General features: G+C 50.4%; 1 protein-coding gene and 1 pseudogene across 2 annotated transcripts; both read right to left on the reverse strand.

Annotated features, from left to right (window-relative positions):
* Positions 1–3,340: 3,340 nt before the first annotated feature.
* LOC309683948 (olfactory receptor 14J1-like) lies at positions 3,341–4,982 on the reverse strand (annotated as a pseudogene). Its single transcript has 2 exons — positions 4,939–4,982; positions 3,341–4,286 (listed from the first exon to the last, which is right to left on the reverse strand). The product of its transcript is annotated as an olfactory receptor 14J1-like (transcript).
* A 9,567-nt stretch (positions 4,983–14,549) lies between these two features.
* Positions 14,550–15,482, reverse strand: LOC309683949 (olfactory receptor 14A16-like; the record flags this gene model as incomplete). The annotated part of the gene is made up of 1 exon (XM_082499920.1): positions 14,550–15,482. One exon carries the CDS (start codon positions 15,480–15,482, stop codon positions 14,550–14,552), a length of 933 nt encoding a protein of 310 aa, XP_082356046.1.
* Between the last annotated feature and the right edge of the window lie 45 nt (positions 15,483–15,527).

A 15,527-nucleotide genomic window follows, 5' to 3' on the forward strand; every position in this document is an offset into this window, starting at 1 on the left:
GTCCAGAGGCACCTTGAGGAGTTCTGGGATTTTGCCAACAGAAACATCTTGAAGTTTTACAAAGAGAAGTGGCCAGTCCTGCATCAGGATGCAGAACAACCCCATGCATCAATGCAGGCTGGAACCTCGCTGGCTGAGGAGTGGCCTGGAAGAGAAGGGTTTGGGTGTTATGAGGGATGCCATAGGAGCCAGCGGTACTTGTCCACTGCGAATAAAGCCAGCTGCCTATGGGGCTGCATTAGGAGCAGCGTGGCCACTTGGACAAGGGGAGCTATCATCCCTCTCAATTCAGCACTGCTGTCAGTACAGCTGGAACAGTGTGTCCTGCTGTGGGACTCCCCACTGTAGAAGAATGGGGTGAGAAGATGGAGAGGGTCCAGAGGAAGTCTGCTAAGATGAGGCTAAGGGCTTCACGCTTGTGTGGAAGGGCTGAGGGACCAGGGCTTCTTTAGCCTGCTGAAGTGGAGCCTGAGAGCAGTATAGTAACAGCTTGTCAGTGCTCGAAGAGTGCTTGCCATGCTTGGACCTTTCCTTGATAAAACATTTCAAGAGTTGACGCAGTGTTAGAGCCATCTGCACGTTGTCTTGGTCTACTTGTTACCAGTGCCTCCAAGTTTCTGCTCCAACCAGTCCCTGGGGATGCCTTCAGTGAGACGCATTAATGTTCCATGAAACATCAGAGTTTGCTTCTGACTTCAACTGCTTGAGTGGTTTGTTCAGTCCCCTCACAGAGGCTGACATTCATGAATTCAGCAGCAAATACATCACAACGGTCATTAAAAGGCAAAAAGCCCTAATGAGCCATGACTTTTCCCATAAGATTCTTAAAGTCTTCAAGAGCTGTACAGCTGGTTGGAGAGGTTTCAGTTCAAAGAGGGAGTGTGGTGGGTTGGCCCTGGCTGGACACCAGGTACCCACCAAAGCTGCTCTATCACTCCCCCTCTTTATCTGGACAGGGGAGAGAAAATATAACAAAAGGCTTGCGGGTCGAGATAAGGAGAGCGAGAGGTCACTCACCAACTACCATCAAGGGAAAAACAGACTCAGAGAAAAAGAATTTAATTTATTGTAAATCAAAGTCAGAGTAGGGCAACAAGAAGTAAACTTAAATACTAAATGATCTTCCCTCACCCTCCCTTCTTCCTGGGCACAACTTCACTCCCAATTTTCTCTACCTCCTCCCCGCCAGTGGTGCAGGGGGACGGGGAATTGGGTTTGCGGTCAGTTTATCACACATTGTCTCTGCTGCTCCTTCCTTCTCAAGGGGGAGGAGGACTCACACTCTTTCCCTGCTCCACGGTGGAGTCCCTCCCATGGGAGACAGTCCTCCACAACCTTCTCCGATACAAGTCCTCCCCATAGGCTGCAAGTCCTCACGAACTGCTCCAGCGTGGGTCTTTTCCATGGGGTGCAGTCCTTCAGGAACAGACTGCTCCAGCATGGATCCCCCACAGGGTCACAAGTCCTGTCAGTAAACCTGCTCCAGTGTGGGCTCCTGTCTCCACAGGTTCACAGGTCCTGCCAGGAGCCTTCTCCAGCACAGGCTTCCCACAGGGTCACAGCCTCCTTTGGGCACATCCACCTGCCTCAGCGTGGGGACCACCACAGGCTGCAGGTGGATATCTGCTCCACTGTTAACCTCCATGGGCTGCAGGGGGAGAGCCTGCCTCACCATGGTCTTCACACAGGCTGCTGGTGAACCTCTGCTCTGGTGCCTTGAGCATTTCTCCCCGTTTCATCTTCACTGCCCTTGCTGTCTGCGGAGTTGTTTGTCTCGCATATTCTCACTCCTCTCTTCACCTGCAGTTGCCCTTGCTCAGGTTTTTCATTCCCCAGCATGTTATCCCAGCGGCGCAACCGCCGTCGCTGATTGGCTCGGCCTTGGCCAGCAGTGGGTCCGTCTTGGAACCAGCTGACCAGCTGTCCGTCTTGGAACCAGCTCTATCAGACATGGGGAAGCTTCTAGCAGCTTCTCACAGAAGCCACCCCTCTAGCCTCTCCGCTACCAAAACCTTGCCACGCAAAGCCAATACAGGGTGACTTTTGGGAAAAGGTGCAGCACAGGGGGTGGGGGATACTGCGGCCATGTGCTGGGCATGGGGTCTGAGGGACAGCAACATACCCACATGGCTCCTGGGTCATGCTTCTTTCAGTGCAAGGCCCGACCCGGGTCCCAGCCTCCCTCTTACTGACACCCTTCAGGAGAGATGATGGCACTAAGGAATGGGGAGTGGGAAGCACTGGTCCTTCTTCAGACACTTCCCAACCTTGTGGAGCACCAGGAGAGATAGAACTTCACACCATGATCATGCTTTAGGGCACCCACAATCTGGGCATTGTGTTGGATGAGCTGAACACCAGCATTGTCCCCTGTGAGGCAATTTCAAGCTCAGGTCAGCTCCCACCTGATGTCTTCCCATCCCTCCTTTGATGTGGCCGGACTTCCCTGTCCTCCTGCTCATGCTCCCAGCGGAGCCCTGAGCTGGATGGGGATCACTGCTAACCCCCCTCCCTGGAGATGTGTGGACGTGGCAGGTGCTTGAAGGGAGTATGGAGCATTTCCAAAGTCACCTCAGTGACTCAGTTACGCCTGAGGGTGACATGAATCACTTTCCAGCCTCCTTTCCTTGTGCTGGCTGGGTCCCCACAGCCTCCCCTGGGATAGCAAAGTCCTGATTTCCCTGAGGATACCTGCACTTAGCACTTTCCCTTTGGGTGACTGCCCTGGGCGAACTCTCGATTTGTGGGACTGTGGTCACTGCCCACCCCAGGCACACACTGCCCATGGAGATCTCCCAGGCTCTCCAGGCCACTCCAGACGCCCCTCCTTAAGGACATCACCTGCATGTCACGTGTTGGTCAGCCCTGAGTATGTAATGCAGTGAGGATTCACCACCTCCACTGTCATTAAACACCCATGGGTTAGTCTTAAATCCAGCTCTCATTCTCTAAAAGGTCACAATATGACATGGAGCCTCATGGCCTCCTGGGGGAGCGGTTGCTCATGTCTGTTCTTGGGACCAGCGCTGAAAGAGCCAAGTCTTCAGGAGTGCACTGGGGAGATCCCACTCTGTTAGAGAGAGGCTGAGTCAGCTCTGACCCAATGTTAGACAAACATTTGTACAACGCTCGGGTGAGAGAGCAGGTTCATTCCTCAGCAGATGTGAGCTGAATCTAAACATTTGTGCAGGATGTAATAACCACAAATAACAATGATAATGACAGCAATAATAATAATGATAATGATAACAATAAGGGTGATGCTCAAGCTAACATTGCTATAGCAAATTCAAAAAACAACAAAACCCAAAGTAAAAGTCTGGAATGGGATATGATGGAGTCATTTGTGGAGAGTGACGGGAAGTTTATCACTGTTCAGAAACATCCGTGAAATCACTTTCCTAATAGCGTCCTTGAGCTCTGTGTTCCTCATGCTGTAGATGAGGGGGTTCAAAGTTGGTGGTACCATTGTGTAAAGAACTGCCAGCACCAGATCCAGGGACTGGGAGGAGATGGAGGGGGTCTTCAGGTAGGCAAACATGGCAGTGCTGATAAAGAGGGAGACCACGGCCAGGTGAGGGAGGCATGTGGAGAAGGCTTTGTGCCGTCCCTGCTCTGAGGCCATCCCCAGCACAGCCCTGAAGATCTGCACATAAGAGAAAAGAATGAAAACACAGCAGCCAATTGCTAAAAAGACACCAGCCACAAGAAGCCCAACTTCCCTGAGGTAGGAGTCTGAGCAGGAGAGCTTGAGGATCTGGGGGACTTCACAGAAGAACTGGTCCAGGCATTGCCTTGGCAGAGTGGTAGGGAAAACGTATTAGCAGTGTGCAGCACAGCACTGAGAAAGCTACCACCCCAGGCAGCTGCTGTCATGTGGACACAAGTCCTGCTGCCCAGGAGGGTCCCATAGTGCAGAGGTTTGCAGATGGCAACATAACGGTCATAGGCCATGATGGTGAGAAGATGCAATTTCTGAGATCAGAAATAAAAAGAAAAAAACCTGAGCAGCACATCCCATGTATGAGATGGCCCTGGTGTTCCACAGGGAATTGGCCATGGCTTTGGGGACAGTGGTAGAGATGTAACCCAGGTCCACAAGGGAGAGGTTGAGGAGGAAGAAGTACATGGGGGTGTGGAGGTGGTGGTCCCAGGTTATGGCAGTGATGATGAGGCCGTTGCCCAGGAGTGCAGCCAGGTAGATGCCCAGGAAGAGCCAGAAGGGCAAGAGCTGCAGCTCCCGTGTGTCTGCGAATGCTAGCAGGAGGAATTCAGTCACGGAGCTGCTGTTGGACAGCTAGGGTCTCTTGGCATGGGGACCGGTCGAGGGAGGAAATAACAGTGAGGAGTTAACACAGACACCTCTGAGAAAAAAATACTCCATTTCTCAAAGAAAATCCTCCCGCTGTCTCTGTCCTTTCAAAAATGCCTTTGTGCAGCTCCCTTTCCTGGAGGTCTGGCCAGTGCTGGCTCAGGCACCCAGGAGAGCAGGGTCTCTGCTCAGGTCTCTGGAGGAGTGCCTGCCCGACAGCAGTTGGTAAATAGGAACATGGCGGATCTCAGTTTAAATCCGCTTCTGATAGCAAAGATGTTTTTGGCATTGTTGCTCCTACTTCACCCCACTGCAGAGCAGTGCTGAGGGAATTTTGCCCGTTTTACTTTGTTCCAGTTGTCCCACCACACTTGACAAGGGTTTTTTTAAGGAAGAAATCCTTGGCCTTTCTGCTGCACTCCAAGTTGTGGGTCCTGAGAAGAAAAGGGGCTGTCCCTTCGTGCAGTGAGGACAGTTGGTCAGTCTACCAGTCCTGCTCTCAGCTGCCCTGAGCTGGCAGCTCTTTGAGCTGGAGGGTGGTCATACCCAGGTAACCTGAGACCAACCTGGGCACTGCTGGGAGCAGAGGAATCCAGTTTGAAAGTGCAGGTCAACAAACCCCTCACCCAGTCTCAGAGTGCCTGAGGAGGATCTCAGCTCTCTGTTCCATGCCAGGGACACAGAGGGCTCCTTTCAGTTGTGACACACACCTTTCATCAGCATTTCAATGGCCTTAACACCAAGGTGTCTTCTCCATGGGGCTCCCGGATGACACAGAGATGCTACGGCAGAGCAGTGCCCTTGTGGAGGGCAGCCTGCAGCCCAGCATGAAAAGAGAGGAATGTCCTAAAGGTGGGGTGACCTGAGGCCAGGGAGAAATTCAGAACATTTCCAGCCCCTCCCATGGCAGCGCTCAGAGCCTGCAGTCTTGGTGGGAAAAGGCAGCACAGAGAGCCGGGGAAACATGGAGAAATGCCTCAATGTCCCTGCCAAGGCAGGCAGGACAGGGACAGGCAGATGGTCACTCAGGAATTTCTCCTCCCTGGGGGTGGGGCTGCTGAGGAAGCCACTCAGGCAGAAAGGCCACAGCCTGGAGGGCAGAGGCTCTGCTGGGTGGGAGAGGAGAAAGAGGCTTTGCTCTGGGGAAGGCTTCTGCCCTGCTGGGGATGGCAGGAAGGTGCCCGAATCCCCCCTCCCTCGGCATTTCTGGTAGCAGCACCCTCTCTCTCCCTCCCTACGTCTCTCTTTCCTAAACCTGTCCCTGCTGGGAGCTGCTTCTCTGTCCCCACCTCTGTGCCCCCTCATCACTCACAGACCTCATCCCACCCTTTGCGGGCTCAGCTCTGCTTTGCAGACACCTCCCAAAGGAGGGGCACTGCCCATGGGCATCTCCACGGTAGCAGGAGCCAACCAGCATGTCACAAAGCCTGAGGAAGCTGGAAAGGGGATGCTGGTGCTATGTGCAGACTGATGGGTGCTGAAGGCACTTGCTGAGGTTCCTCGTAAACCTCAGAGTGGTGGCTTAGGAGCACCAGCCCTTTTCTAAGCCAGCCAGCCTTATCTCCATTCCCATGCAGACAAACCAGCGAAAACTCCAAGCACAGCTTCAAGAAAGAACAGGCTTGAGCAGGACAAGGCTGCCCTGGTCATACTCATGTAAAGTCCCCTCCAGAGAAGTCTCGGTTGTGAGCAGGGGCTAAGAGCAGCCCTGACCCACCCATCACCCCCTAGACAGGCAGAAGAACCCTGCCCTGCAGTGGGTCTCTCCGTCTACCCAGAGCTTCTCCCTGCAGCGCCGTGGGGAGCTCCCTGGGCAGGCTGAGTGCTGAGCCCGGCAGCAGCAGAGTCCCTGACGCGGCATACAGCTCCCAGGGGTGGAGGGACACAGCTCTGAAGGACAGCCCGGGGCACCCTGGGGTGCACCCCATGGCTTCCCACCCCAGCAGCCATCCTTGGGAGAAGGGAGGTGGCATGCCTTGTCCTTCTGGCAATTTTGGCAGCTAATAACGGCTCCACAAAATGTCCTCCTCCTCTGCGCTAGAGAAGCCGGCAGAAACACTGAGACACATCCTCCCAGCCATGAGCTGGGCCAGCTCTAGAGGAGCCCTCCAGGGTTCTCCTCTGCCTTGCCCTGCAGCCAGAGACTTACCATGTTAAGGGCTGTTGGGGGATTTCTCCTGCAGTGAGATTTAAGCTGTCTTCCCGCTTCAGAGAGCTGTTGAAATCGAGTTCTCTCCTTTCCCCTTGTCACCTGCAGGCAGTGCCCCCGGCCCTGCTGGGCTTTCCAGAGGAGCTGCTCCTGGGCAGAGCTGTCTCACCGCAGCGCTGCCCGGTTGCCACCAGCTCCCCCTGTCCTAGGAGCCTGGATCAGCTCAGGAGAAGAGACCCAGCCCAAGGGGTCACTGTCTCCGCCCCAGCTCCCTGGAGATTCCCCTGGTGCTCCAGGTCACCCCTGGGGCATGTCCTTTGCAGTCAGCAGAAGGAATCACCAATTGTCCCTCTCTAAAGAGCAGAGAGAGACTGACTCCAGCAGCATGGTTTGTCACAGCAGAGTGTGGTTGCCTGCAAAGGCTGTAAATGTTCCCCTCTGGAAATGCCATTACTGCCCTAAATGAAAGGACACACAGGGTGGGACAGGGAGGGGTTGGCTTCCCCTGTGCAGGGCAGCGATTCAGCTGAGGGAATGCAGGCGTCTCATCCCAAGCTGGAAGCCCTCGGGCTAAAGCAGTATTCCCTTCCCCCTCATCATCACAGCCATAGCCTGAGACCACCGCCTCCACACCCCCATGTACTCCTTCCTCCTCTGCCTCTCCCTGCTGGACCTTGGCACCATCTCTGCCACTCTGCCCAAATCCATGGGGAGTTCCCTCTGGGACACCAGGGCCATCTCCTACAAGGGATGTGCTGCACAGGCCTTTCTCTTTGTCTCCTTGGTGTGAGCTTAGTGCGCTCTTCTCACTGTCACGGTGTCCTGGTTTCAGCTGAGAGAGAGTTAATTGTCTTTCTAATTGTTGCTGTGTTTTCAGATTGGGTATGGAAGGAATGTCAATGATGAGTATTGGTTTAGCTGTTGCTAAGTGAAGTCTATACTGGTCAAGGACTTTTTCCAGCTTCCCACAGAAGCTGAGAAGGGGCACAGACATAACATGATGATGTCATGCTCAGTATATAAATGGAGGCTTGCTGGCCTGAAGAATCTGTGATCTGTGCTTGGGTCGGGCTGGGAACCAATTTACCAGATAGTGAGAGGGACTTGTGTATTGTATATTCTTTTACCATTCTTGTTATTATTAGTGTTATTTTCCTTTTCCTTATTGTTCTATTAAACTGTCTTTATCTCAACCCACAAGAGTTTGGGTTTTTTTTCCTTTCTCATCTTTTTCTCTCTCTTCTCCCTACCTTTCTGGGGTGGAAAGCAGGGCTGAGAGAGAGGCTGCCTGGTCCTATTTGCTGGCTGGGGTGAAACCACAACACATGGCCTATGACCGCTAGGTTGCCATCTGCAAACCCTTGTCCTGTGAGACCCTGATGAGCAGCGGGACTTGTGTCAAAATGACAACAACGGACTACGGTTGCAGTTTGTTCCATGCTCTGCTGCACAACGCTAATACATTTTCCCTACCAGTCCACCAAGGCAATGCCCTGGACCAGTTCTTCTGTGAATTTCCCCGAGACCCTCAAGCTTTCCTGCTCAGAGTGCCACCTCAGGGAGGGTGCTGGGGCTTAGGGGGATGTGGTTTCTGTTAGCAGTTTGCGTTCAGGCAAACCTGAAATTCTGCTGAGAGTTTCTACTTCATGCTCAGGGTAGGGTGAGGTGTAGGAGCTTCCCTTTTAGGGTTGGGGATCAGGGTGAGGCTCAGGGTGGGGGTTTGGGATTCGTCTTAGGGCTTCTTGTAATTGATGGGAGTACTGGTCAACTTTGTGGGTTAGGGGGTGGGGTTAGGGCTGGAGGTGAGGGCCAGGGTTAAGGCTAGCATGGCATGAGTAGGGACCTCACAGAGAGCAACTAAGTGCTGTCCCTCTCACGCACCTCTTCTCTGACCTTCCCTGCACTCCCTTCTCTCTTTGTTGAAACGCTCAGGCTTATGGAGCACCTCACAGTGCTGCTTCTGAGCAGCCAGCTTCCTCCAGCAGAAATGACATCCCAACCTACTCTCCAGAAAGGACACTTTTGCCTTCATCTTCCTCTTGCCTGCCCCTAACCTCTCATCTCATCTCCCTGGCCTTTCTCCACAGAACCTCACAATCCCTCTCCTCCTTCTGTCTCCTGGGAAACATGAGTGAGGCTTAGGAGAGGGGTTGAAGAGGAAGGGAGGTTGAGGGACAGGATGAGGGAGTTGGGTTAGGGTTTAGGCTTGAGGCACCTGGTGAGGGTTTCAGCTTTGGCATTAGTGTTCAGGGAAGGGCTAAAGATGAGAGGTCTCGGATAGGTGTTCGGGTCAGGGTAGAGGCAAAGGTTTTGGGTGAGCTGGGCAGTGCCAGGTCTGAGAAGCAAAGGGCACTCTGCGTGCTTCTGCCCTTGTGGAGACCAGAAGGAAACCTCAGCTCCTGGTGACCAAAAGCATCACCATTTCAATGGGCTGGGGATCAGCACTGGGCCCCTTGGCTTGACAGGGCACATCCAAGGGGCTACACGACACAGGACATCTCTGCCTCCTTTCTTTGTCATCCCCAAATCGCTGCCTCTGAGTTTGTGCTCCAATCAGCCCCCAGGGAAGCCCGCTTCAATTCCCTGAAACAGCTTCATCACCCACAGCCTCAGCAGACCCTGCTAAACCTCCAAGCCTCTTTATTCCTGCCATGGCCCTCCACTCCCTGTGACTTTCCCCTGGGAGCTTGTTAGTGTGCAGCAACTGTAATGAGTTTATTCTTGCATCTCAATTTCTGTACGGTTGCAGAGGGATTTTTAGGAGAGTCTGTCTTTGAGGAAGAGTTTTGCAAAGTCTGACGATGTTAACAAGCACATGATGGAACACAGGTTCTTTTCTTTCTCAGTCGTGACTCAGTATTGATTTCCACATTGACAAGTGATTTTTCATTTGACTGTCAAATGTTGCCCACAACACCCCAACTTCATTTGCTAGAGGTGGCCATGGGATCAGGAGGCAGAGGCAGCCAGGTAGATGTGACCACAGGAAGATGGGCAGGGAGATCGCGAGAGACATGAGTTGGTGACAAGGCTCTGGGCTGGGAATTTGGCCAAGAATGGATGCTGAGCTCTGCCTGAGAACCTGAGAAATTTTGTCAACATTTAAAAAGTTATGAGCACTTTGTCACTCGCTGCAGTGATTGAATACTCCTACTAAAACTAATAAATTTTCCCTGAGTCATGTCAAATGGAGAATTTTAATATATGTTCAGTGTTTTTTGGCCATGTCTTCTTTCCTCAGTCGTGAGGATTTTTGTCCTCTCCTTCCACATTGTTTCTTCAGTCACCTCTCACCGCTGTGACCTTCAGGGAGTTGCTGCTTTCCCCTTCGTGTAGCTAAAAGCTCTCCTGTCTTCTGGTAGTCTGCTGAATTAACTCTTAAACCGACTTGCAAACTGTGTATATATTAATCATTTCCTATTCTCTTGTCTAAAGTGTGTCATGTATGGTCATTGCTTGAGGAAACTGGACCTTATTGGAGGTTTGGACCTGGCATGCAGTTGAGGAGCGTGTTGCTTCTTTTTATTAATTTGTTAATTTAATAAGAAATATTGGTTTATCATATAATTGATAAAAATCAATTATAATTTATTGATTAATAATTAATAATTGTCTTTTACTTGTGGTTGTTCAAAATTAATTACAGTCCTGTATCTATTTACAGACAACTCTCAGGTTAAATCAGGTGGGAATTGGTACAAAGGAGCTGTAACAGTGATCTACAGAGTTCAGTGCAGAAATGTGATGTAGGAAAAGAATGCAAGTCCCAGGCGGCCCCCGAAAGAAGTGGTGGGGTTGGGGAGGTGGGGAGGAAAGTTGTACATACAGTGGGGGACCTCGAGGGGACAGCTGTTGCTGCCTCTGCAGATCTCCTCAGGACACTCTCTGCTTCAGTATCGGTTGGAGAAAGCTGCCAGCACTTCTGTACACTGAAAACATAAAATAAAATATGCTTCAAAATTAAAACCAATTTTTAATTAAGTTCTCATTGAAATCTCCCACTGTAAGCAGACTCCTGAGACCTCTCCAATTAGCTGTACAAGCCTTGAAGCCCTGCAGAAAATCACGGAAGAGATGTTGCTCATTAAATCTTTCTGCACTTTAACGAGCCCCATGGTGTATTTGGTGCTGAGCCCATGAACCTCAGATACTGAGAGGAGTTTGAACAACCTGTCCAGGAGTTAAAGTCAGCAGCAAACGCCAAAGTGTGTTGGAGCATTAATTGGCCCCACGGAGGGCCATTTCAGAGCAAGCCTCCCCATGGGTTTGTTAGAGCAGAGGGAAAGATTTGACACAGTTATGATGTACAGTGATTAAAAATGTATTAGTGATTTAAGGTAGATCAAGAGGTGGAATTTTAGCAGCACTTAATCATTAACCAATGTAGAGGTTTGCAAAGTGATTTAACAAAATAATTGAACAGCGACTTAGCTACAGATTCGAAGATGGGAAGATTGACACTAACGTGCTATAGAGTATTCCAAATCAATACATATACATATGGGCAAGAGCACATATCTCAAGATAATACGTAATACCTAAGGAAATCATATAAGTGCGCATGCACACACCCACACACACAGACAGAGGTCTTGGATTCCTGGAATCAGGAATTTCATAATAGCATATTAGCTATAATGCTCATAATTTCATAATGCCTCTAACGAGCCAACAGGTATTGCTTTTATCTCCTACGCGTACATGGACAAACAGCAGAATAAAACCTCCAAAAAGCTAATGTGTATATCACAAACACATAGGTGGAGGGGTGGGTGGGAGAGAGGCTAGCCTATAGTCACAATTTCCCTTTCCCGAGTTTAGGATAAATACTCACGATGCATCGGTGTTCCTCAAGGGGCAGTAGTTGAGGCTCGACTAGTCTGGCCTTCCAGTCCTCGAGGTGTCAGCCTGAGCAGTGTCCCCACTCAGGGGAGATACTGGCCACAGCCCACTGCGATCCAGAAGAGCTCAAAGGGTCTTTACTAGAATCGCTACTTTTAGGATCTGAGATAATTGACTTTTGTCAGATACTTTTCCACTCTGGACCAGCTCAGACAATGCAACGATCCAATACTTTCCCCTGGTTACACAAGCCCAGAACTTGCAAGGACTTGGGGTCCTGGTATGCCCCAGCTCTGTGTCCACAACTATATGTTGTGAGTAGTGATGGATTGTAGTTATTATCTCCAAAGTGTAGGACCATAGGGATCAGGCACACTATTGTGTTCTGGTCCGTTGTGTTCCACCTTTTCTCTCTTTCATGGTACACCATTATGTATTGTTCTGGACCAGTGTGTTATTTTGTGGCTCAGGTGGGGAGGAAATCACGCCACGTACCGAGTGGCCTGGAAAGAGAGGGGGTTCCCCACCACAATCTGCTCTGCGACTAATGTTAATTTACCTCATCCGTAGAGCTGCTGTTTTGTTGCCTCTTGTCTCTATGCCTATAAACAGGGAATGCCTCTGTCCAAGTATAATTTGAGGGAGATTTTGTGTTTGGTTAGTTCCTCAGTGTTTTGTTAATTGTGGTTAAGTGGCATTATATACACAGGGATATTTTCACAGGAATGCAGTTTGTTTAGCCATCCTCCAAACTGCAATGTATAAGACAATATTTAACAAAAAGCATAATATAACAGCAGTCCGTAAGATCACGATAGGCTGTAACACCGGGTTTGGTATTCCAGTTGCTTTTGGAGACCATCCAAACAGGACTTCCCACCAGTGGTGTTCTTGTCCTCCTTTGACACTTTTTAACACTCAGTGTATTTCTTCAACATCTCTGTAGCCTGTGATAATAGTTTTTTATCCAGTCTCTCGTGTTCGTTGTAGAAGGTTGATTAAATCAGGGTGGTGAAGGAGCTGTTTGATTATACTTAGACTCATTCTGATAGGTGTGGGCTATAGCTCGTGATATATCATGTAATCAAAAGACAAATCGTCATGAATAGTTATTGGTACAGAGAAATGAAAATCACAACCAACAATTATGAACAGGTTGCATACACATAAGTTGAGCTGATTGGTTATGTTGTAAGCAAGATCATCTATCAATAAAGATTCACACAATACAGACACATCCTTTTCCAATGTCTGATGACAGATTCAGGAATCTCATTTGGGTGGATTTCAAGGTGGCAGATGCTTTGTTCTGTATCTTAACAGATGTCTTCAGCTTCAAGAATGATAGTTTTGCAAATGAAACCTTGTTGCTCTCTCACAATGCATGCGTTGACATCAACTGTCACTTTCCTCCTTTTGATGGGCCCACACTCTCTGTTCTAAGGGACAGGGTACAGTTCCATTTTGATTTAGTCCTAACGCCGTGATTGGGTATATAGTGTACACCGAAGCATTGCGTATTGCGAGGATGAAGGCAACAATCTTATCACTTTCCGTGTGATAAGTGAAGTTGCAGAGTTGCCACCATGATTGAAACTGCTTTTCAAATTCTGAGGCATTGTCCAAATCAGTTTACGAGTTTCAGTGGTAGGGTTCCTCCTTCTCCTTCACTAACAACGGCTGCTACCATAGGCTGTATCCACAAGTGTGCTCGGATACAACTCAAGGCAAGAGAGGTGTTATCTTGGGTTGCTCCGAGGGCTTTTGCAATTAATTGATGATTATTTTCTTCACTTTGTTCCCAATGAGGTAAAATGTCTGATCGGAGACACTGACTTGCTCCCAAGGCTGATAAAGATGACTGTAGTGGGCGTTCCAATTTGGTCAGGTCATCGGTAGTAGCAGTTAGTCTGTTCACTAAGACCTCAGCATCTATGCTATTCCGTACTCCCGATCCCGTCCCCAGTAACTCAGTGGTGTCCCATCATATAAATTGGGACTGTTAATTGTTAAAAGATGGTCCATGTAACCATGTTATGTTGTCAGGAGTGATCGATTATAGTTATTATCTTCATACGGCAGGACCATGGGGACCGGGCACACTATTGTGTTGTGGTCTGTTGTACTCCACCTTTTCCATCTTTCGTGTTAGACCATTATGTATCATTCTGGTCCAGTGTATTATTATGTGGCCCAGACATTGGAAGAACTGCTCTCTCCTGGCACTTTCCCGACCAGTCCAGAGACTCCCTGGCTCTGCCCCACCTCCCCTGCCCTCTCCCCAGCCCAGCAGAGCAGCCCAGTCTGGGCTGGCCCCACAGCAGCACTGGCCACAGGGTACTGCGGGGTTCTGGGCACTCCCCCCACAGCCCCAGCCCCTCAGAAGGCCACAGCAGCTGCTGGCGGGCAGAGCGGGCTCTCAGCCTCCCCACCAGCCCAGGGCTGGAGCTGGCCCCAAGTGCCAGCAGAGCCCGCTCACTCTCGGGCTCTCCTGCATTCAGCTGCGGGGCATCCCCCACCCAAACTGCCTCTGCACTGCTCAGCCTCCCTGCCTGCCCTGCTCCCCAGCACAGCACCAGAGTCCTGGGGCTCCTCAGGCAGCTCCCCCACCTCTCCAGTCTCCGTTCCCTGGGCCCGCTGCATCTTCACTGCCTCCCACGGCACGGCACAGTCCTGGTTTGTGGGTACCTGGCTTTGGTGCTTTCTCCTGGGGGGACTTAATCTTGAGGGTGTTTCACCTTCTCAGTTTCCATTCCCTTCCCACTCCAGAGGACATGGAGTGTCCCCATCCTCCCCTCAACAGCAAGAGAGCTTTCAACTGCTAGGTGTCTGAAAGATCCCAGTGATACCATGAGAATATTCCCCCAAACACATAGAGAAAACGAGGTGGAAAGGCACTTGGAAAGTCCAATGACTTGAGTTTATTCTAAACCGCAGCTATATCAAGGATAGCCCAGCCTTCAGGCACCACACTCAGGAGATCCTCTTTAATTGCAGAGATGCTATTAGGGAGGCAAGAGATGACACATGGTTCTTCAAGGATCAGACACAAGAGGACAGAGACACAGGACAAATGCTATGATCCCAAGTGATTAATTCAAAGAAAGATTATCAGTGAAAAAACAAACAAACAAACAAACAAACAAAAAACAAACACACACACACAAAAAAAACAATAAAACAAAACAGAGGCCTGGTTTAAAACAAATTCTGGGTATTCTGAAGAGAAAAGAATGCAAATTACTGTTAATGAGGCAAGTTCCATGGGATCAGTTTCCTCAAGGCATCCTTGAGCTCCTGGGTCCTCATGCTATAGATAAGGGGGTTCACTGCTGGAGGTGCCACAGAGTACAAAACAGCCATCGCAAGATTTGGGGATGGGGAGGAGATGGAGAGGGGCTTCAGGTAAGCAAAAAATGAAGTGCTGATAAACAGGGAGACCACAGCCAAGTGAGGGAGGCATGTGGAAAAGGCTTTGTGGCGTCCCTGCTCTGAGGGCATCCTCAGCACAGCCCTGAAGATCTGCACGTAGGAGAGCACAATGAAAACAAAACACATGAAGAATAAACAGGCACTGAGCACAACAAGCCCAGCTTTCCTGAGATAGTGTGTGTCTGTGCAGGAGAGCTTGAGGATCTGAGGGATTTCACAGAAAAACTGGTCCACAGCATTGCCTTGGCAGAGAGGTACAGAAAATGTATGTGCAGTGTGCAGCGCAGCATGGAGAAATCCACTGCCCCAGGCAGCTGCTGCCATGTGGACACAAGCTCTGATGCCCAGGAGGGTCCCATAGTGCAGAGGTTTGCAGATGGCCACGTAGCGGTCATAGGCCATGACGGTGAGAAGAGAAAATTCTGCTGAGATCAAGAAGGTAAACAAAAAGAGCTGTGCAGCACATCCCCCATAGGAGATGGTCCTTGTGTCCCAGAGGGAATTGGCCATGGCTTTGGGGACAGTGGTGGAGATGCAGCCCAGGTCGAGGAGGGAGAGGTTGAGGAGGAAGAAGTACATGGGGGTGTGGAGGTGGTGGTCGCAGGCGATGGCAGTGATGATGAGGCCGTTTCCCAGGAGGGCAGCCAGGTAGATGCCCAGGAAGAGCCAGAAGTGCAAGAGCTGCAGCTCCTGTGTGTCTGCGAATGCCAGCAGGAGGAACTCAGCCATGGAGCTGCTGTTGGACATTTGTTCCCTCTCCACAACAGGAGCCTGTTCAAAGTAGGAAAAGAC

The sequence above is a fragment of the Vanellus vanellus genome, assembly GCF_965231255.1.
Source record: "Vanellus vanellus genome assembly, contig: HAP1_SCAFFOLD_35, whole genome shotgun sequence".
In the NCBI taxonomy this organism is placed as follows: domain Eukaryota; kingdom Metazoa; phylum Chordata; class Aves; order Charadriiformes; family Charadriidae; genus Vanellus; species Vanellus vanellus.